Consider the following 5,709-nt stretch of genomic DNA (forward strand, 5'->3'; position numbering starts at 1 on the left):
TGTATTTGGCGAAATCTCCATATCTTCTATGTTATTGATCAATTCTGGGTTCATCCATGCCATAGCTATTTGCAACCACGAATTGTGCTGATGGGAAAAGAAGGTGTACTGTCTTTTCTTTGGATTTATCTGTCTCCATGCATCCCTTAAATTTAATTCTTGCACCATTTCAAAGAAGGTACTTGGTAGTTGTCATCTTTTCTTTTTATTCTTCTTTGTATTCCTATAATCTATTTTGTGGTCTGTCGCCGCATTGAAATCTCCTATTATACAGACATTTTCTCAATCTGATTCAATTATTTTGTGTAATTTATTATAGAATTTTTGGGGGGTTTATATTTGGAGCATAAATTGTCACCAGCAGAATTTTTTTTATTTATTTCCGTCATTGAAAATCTACCTTCTTTATCATTAAATATTTTTCTCGAATTTAACCAATCTTTTATGTATACAGCAATCCCTCTTTTCTTATTTTGTGCTAATGCCAGATGCAGCTTTTCTAATTTGGGGCATTCTAGAATATTACCATATTTTTCTTTGATATGAACCTCCTGTAGGCAGATAATATCCATATTCTGACTTTTGAGTCTTGTTAATGTTTGTTTTTGCTCGGCCGGTGAGTTGATCCCATTGATATTCAAGGATATCATCTTTATTTCGTCTTCCATCTTATTTGTATGTTGGTTTTGGTCCTTTCCTTGTTCTTGTCTTGGTTTCTGTTCTTGTCCTGTCGTTGTTTCCCTTCGGTCCCTTATATCCTGCTCTGTAAGTTTTTCCTCTGACGTCTGTTCTTCCTGTCTCTTATTTTCTGCTTCCTCTATGCTATCTTATTTGTCTTATTATTTGTCTTATTTGTAGTGATCATAAAATTCCTTTGCCTTTTCCAGCAAGTCAATACTGATTTTTTTTTCCGCTGCCAGGTTATTAGCATCCCTTCACAGATAAGCCATCTAAACATCACTCTGTATTTGAGCAGTTGGGTCGATAGGAAATGGTAGTTTCTTCTCTGTTCCCTTAGCCATTTTGGTATCTGCTTTAGTATTATGATTTCTTTTTCATTATAGACCAGAGGTTCTTCTCTTGTTTTGCTGTAGACTTCATCTCTTATCTTTTTTCTTGTAAATCTTGCATGTATCTCTTTTGGAAGTTTGTGTCTGCGTGCATAGTTTGTGTAGACCCTATACACTTCGTCCAAGTCGTTTTCCACTTCCTGCTTGCTTTTTTTGCAGACGTTCAGCCAGGAGTTCGGCCATTAATTCTGGAAGATCTTCCTCCTTAGTTTCCACTATATTTTGGAATCTAAGATAAAACATTGATCTCTCCATCTCTAAACTTATAATGGCATCTTCCATTTCTTTGTTTACCACCATTATTTTACTTTCTGTTTTATCTAATTTCTTTTCAGTTTGTCTCATTCTAGTTTCCACTATTTTATTTTTTGTTTATTTTGTGTTATCTTTTCCTGCATTGTACCAATTTTATCATCTAGTTTGCATATCTCTCCTTTTACCTCCCCACATCACTCTTAAGTTCTTCAAGACTTTTTGTCATTACCTCCTGCATCTTCATCATTGTCTCCTGAATTGATATTAGGGTTCATTGCACAGTCTGTAGATTTATAGTGGAGCCTGATTTCTCACCTCCTAGCATGCTTTCCACTGAATGTGGTCCTGATGGGGATGTCCCCCCCCAATTTTGGTAACTGTGGTGGTTGTACTTGTCATTTTAATATTTTTTAAAAAGTTTTTCCACAGTACCATATATCCCCGTTTTTTCCCCTTTATCTATCTTTTTTTTTGCCTCTACCTCACTTCTTCAAAATCCTTCTACCTGCTTCACTAACTATTATTAGTGACCACAATATAGAACACCCTATATAATACAATCAATACCCTATTTATACAATTGATCAATACAATTAATAATCTAATAATAATCTAATGATGGTCTAACAGTTCTGACTACTCATAAACTGTGATACTAATTTTAACATTGTTAATTATAAGGAATATAAAAGTTATAGATATTGCATTTACCATGAGTAATTCTTATAAGATAATACTTATATCACAGGTTTAATACCTTAAGTCTACTTGTAAAAATATAAATATAAATAAATATATACAATGTTTTTTTACTTGATTATTAAATTGATTACATTATAAAAATATTTATGATATATAAATGTACTATATAAATATATATAAATATACTATATAGGTCTATATAAGTTTGCCTTCACATACACATATGTCCACTGGGTATCATCTATAAGTATCTATGAGAATATATATGTCAGACAGTATAAAATATAAAGGTCTTTAAGGTATTCTATATAAAGTTCCAAGTCTAGTTTTAAATGAACAGCTATACAGTAAATAATATTTATACAGAATTTTATATAATTGTATCAGGTTACTTAGATTGCACAGATTTCCAGACACTTAGAAGTTCTTTTTCCTTGTTCTTACTGTTGCATCAGCTTCTCTTCCCTTAATGTCAAGGATATTGCCTTCCATCTATTTAGCAGTCATTATCACAGTTCTCTCACTTCCCCTGCCAGATTAAATCTCCATTGTCTTCTTCCCAAGCAGAAGCTTCTTATAGTTGGTTCTTTCCTTTTCTGCAATTCGCAATGTTTAGTCCCAGTCTAATCACAATCTCAGCTCGGGTTCCTTCTGCCTATGGTAATTCTCCAGCAAGCTCAAGCCACAGTACATTTCCTCCATTCCTTCTCTGAATGTTAATTCTGTCTTCTCAAGGCTCTGCTCCCACCGCTAAAGTGCCACCTTTTTTCCCCGCCTTGGAGACTCATTCACCCTCCAAGCTATAGGTTCATGCTTCCTGAGAGTCACACCAGAACTTCATTCCAATTCCTCGAACTCCACCAATACTTTCAGCTGTTTCCTTCTTCTCACTTCCTTCTCCATTTAAAGGGCTGTCACACCTCCAGATCTGGCCATAAAGGCCAGTCTCTCCCGTGCCAGATTTGAGAGGTTTCTCCTACTATAACAGGGGATCACACCTCTCCCTATTTTCCTCCGAGCTTCTCCTCTCTGTCACTGGTCCCTCCGAGACTCAGCTCTGCCTTTGCAAGCCTCCTGGCACGGAAAATCTGGCAGAAAGAACAGAGCCCTGTTCTTCTGCTCCGCGCGGGCGTGACTCCACCCCAGAAGTCCCATCACTGGATGTTTTTAAGAAGAGTCTAGACAGTCACTTATCTGAAATATAGGTTCTCCTGCTTGAGCAGAAAACCTCGAAGTTCTCTTCCAGCTCATTCATTTTAATTCTAACTAACAGGGTTGGGAACACACACACACAGCCCTTGGAAGAATGAAATATTTGGGGGGATATTAAAAAGGCAGAATAGAATATTTCCCCTAAAGGAGAAATGGAAAAATATCTTAAGGGAAGAAGAAACCAGCTGGTTTCCCTGCCCCAAGCAGAAATTGAAGAGGCCAGCTTATAGAAATGCAGATTTGGTAATCAATTCAGAAAGACTGGGTCAGGCAGAAACTTCAGATAAGCAACACAATAATTTGCATTTCTCCATTTGCCTATAGAGCCAGCCATCACCTCTAAATGACCCCATAGGAATCCAGAAGGTATAAAACCCACACTCTAAACTCCATTTTGTCAGCAGTCCCAGAATCACACAGAGTTGGTGGTTCTGCTTCATCAATAAGGAGAACTTTTCTTTCCAATTAGCCTCCATTTTATTCCCGGCTTGGAACTGCACCTAAATATTTCTTCCAACAAGGGCAATTCCACTTCCTCGAGTTGAACACTAACAATCTGTCCTAACAGAAAAGGTTTTGCTTCTCACATGATTTTAACAGTGACAGATTGAAATAGTTTACACTAGCTAAAAGATTTGTGGAGACAAACATTTGAATTTAAGATATCCCATTCCACCCTCCCAAGTATTGTTTGATTTTCTTCACTGTAGAACAGTGAGGAAGAATTGTAGCAATTTCTAAAGCATTTTAAAAGGAATACATTTTTATTTTGATGTTCTACTTAGACCTATAGCAAGAAAGTCCATCTGTCCATTACTCCTAGGTCTCTGGCACAGAAGCAATATAATTGACCTTAAGTTAACTATATAGGTGATTTATTTGTAATTCTATTTGTAATTAGATGATCTAGTTAACAGACTGTATTTCAAGGTGTCTTTATTCATTCCATTATCAAATCACCAATCTTACTTTTTCGGCAGTGCCACTCTGATGCCTTAGATCATGATCTTTTTCTTTAATATCCTTCTCCCATGATTCCAAATCTTTCACAAAATCTTGAAGTTCCTCAGCATTTTGTCGTATTTGCAACTGTAACTCAATTGCTTTATTTGGTGAACTCATCTGATGAAAGAATGCATTGGAAAACAGAAAGATCTGTAAGAATCACAAACAAATTTTACCTTAAAGAAATAGAAAAATAAACATCTTTTTTGGCATAGCATTATGCAAATTACATGTACTTGCTGTGGAAAAATCAGCTTACCTGTGATTATTACAATACTAGGTGTAAAATAACACAAGCACTGAAATCATCCAGGTTCAAAGCCTCTTTGAAGGACAGCCACCACATTGCATTTCCCTTTTGGATAAATTAAATCTGCTCTAAGCGAATATCTTAGCATCTTATGAAGAACCCTGGTACTAGAAAGTGATGTCCTGCCAACCAACTGGGCCTAGTCAAAGTTCCTCTGACAACTGTACTACCATAGCTAATCAGGTTTCCAGTTCAGCCACTTAAGGGAATCAAACCAGAAGCACGAATTCTGCCCATGTAAGCACTCTTGAACTTTTTAAAAAACTGATATAGAACTAATCTTTTTAATTTTTCACTCAAATGAGAAATCATTAGAACAAATCATGGGTGCAACTTACTTTTATATACAAGTCACATTGATATAAGCATGCCTTATTTCTGTACATATTCATATTTTGTAGCCTCATAAAAGCCCATCATTTTGGCGGGACTTCCCATTGTTTAAAGGACACGTTAAAAAAAGAGATCTATGTATGGTGGGTATGAAGGGCCGCGGGGGAGGGGGAGCGAACGAAGTGGGGAAGCAACCCTGATGCATTACAGTATTCCCACAGTGCAAAAGAATCCTCCTGTGTGCGGCCTGTGAATGCTAAACGTCACACTCCAAAAAGAAGGAAGGAGTTAATTTCTCCAACTGCGCCGGAAAGGCAAACAAAGCTCCATGTTCCCAGTTTTTCATAAGCACCCAAGAAACAAGCCATTAACCCAACCTCTATGAGCTTTCTTTACTTTTCTCCTCCCAGCCCTGCCTGGCAACAGTAGCGGAGCGGCCCCAACCTCTGCGACTGCAAACTCCTCTCGCTCTTCTGCTGCTCCGAAGCCCGTCTCGCTCTCCTTTTACACAACACCCAGTGCGCCAAGCGAAGGGAGGTGCGTCGCCGTGAAAGCCGCTCTAGCAGAAAAGACTTCCAACTTCTATAGTCCAAGTTAGGTAGAAAGAGAAAATGAGAAAGAGCGTCGACAGCTCTCCTCGCCCACCTCTCCGCACGCGCGTTTTGGTGCACGAGTGTCGTGTGGTTTACTTCTCCCTAGGCAGAATGCGCATCACTGCCACGCTTCCAGTACCCCGCTTCATATGGACCCCATCTCACTTTAGCTTACCTGCGATGAATCGCCCCAGACAGGCAGCAGGAAACACGCATAGCGGACCTCTAT

General features: G+C 38.0%; 1 protein-coding gene across 10 annotated transcripts in view; it reads right to left on the reverse strand.

Annotated features, from left to right (window-relative positions):
- Positions 1–5,676, reverse strand: part of LOC106543408 (RNA polymerase II-associated protein 3-like) — a 42,021-nt gene extending 36,345 nt beyond the window's left edge. Inside the window, exons 1-2 of one of the 10 annotated variants that reach the window (XM_087703135.1) lie at positions 5,656–5,676; positions 4,209–4,361 (exon numbers count right to left, since the gene is read on the reverse strand). In XM_087703135.1, the coding sequence (XP_087559261.1) occupies positions 4,209–4,361 (153 nt within the window). In that variant the 5' untranslated portion in view covers positions 5,656–5,676. The other 9 variants (XM_087703131.1, XM_087703129.1, XM_087703127.1 and 6 more) reach the window with 9 other exon arrangements.
- Between the last annotated feature and the right edge of the window lie 33 nt (positions 5,677–5,709).

The sequence above is a fragment of the Thamnophis sirtalis genome, unplaced genomic scaffold, assembly GCF_051295495.1.
Source record: "Thamnophis sirtalis isolate CommonGarterSnake01/CBP01778 unplaced genomic scaffold, rThaSir2_p1.2 scaffold_24, whole genome shotgun sequence".
Lineage (NCBI taxonomy): Eukaryota > Metazoa > Chordata > Lepidosauria > Squamata > Natricidae > Thamnophis > Thamnophis sirtalis.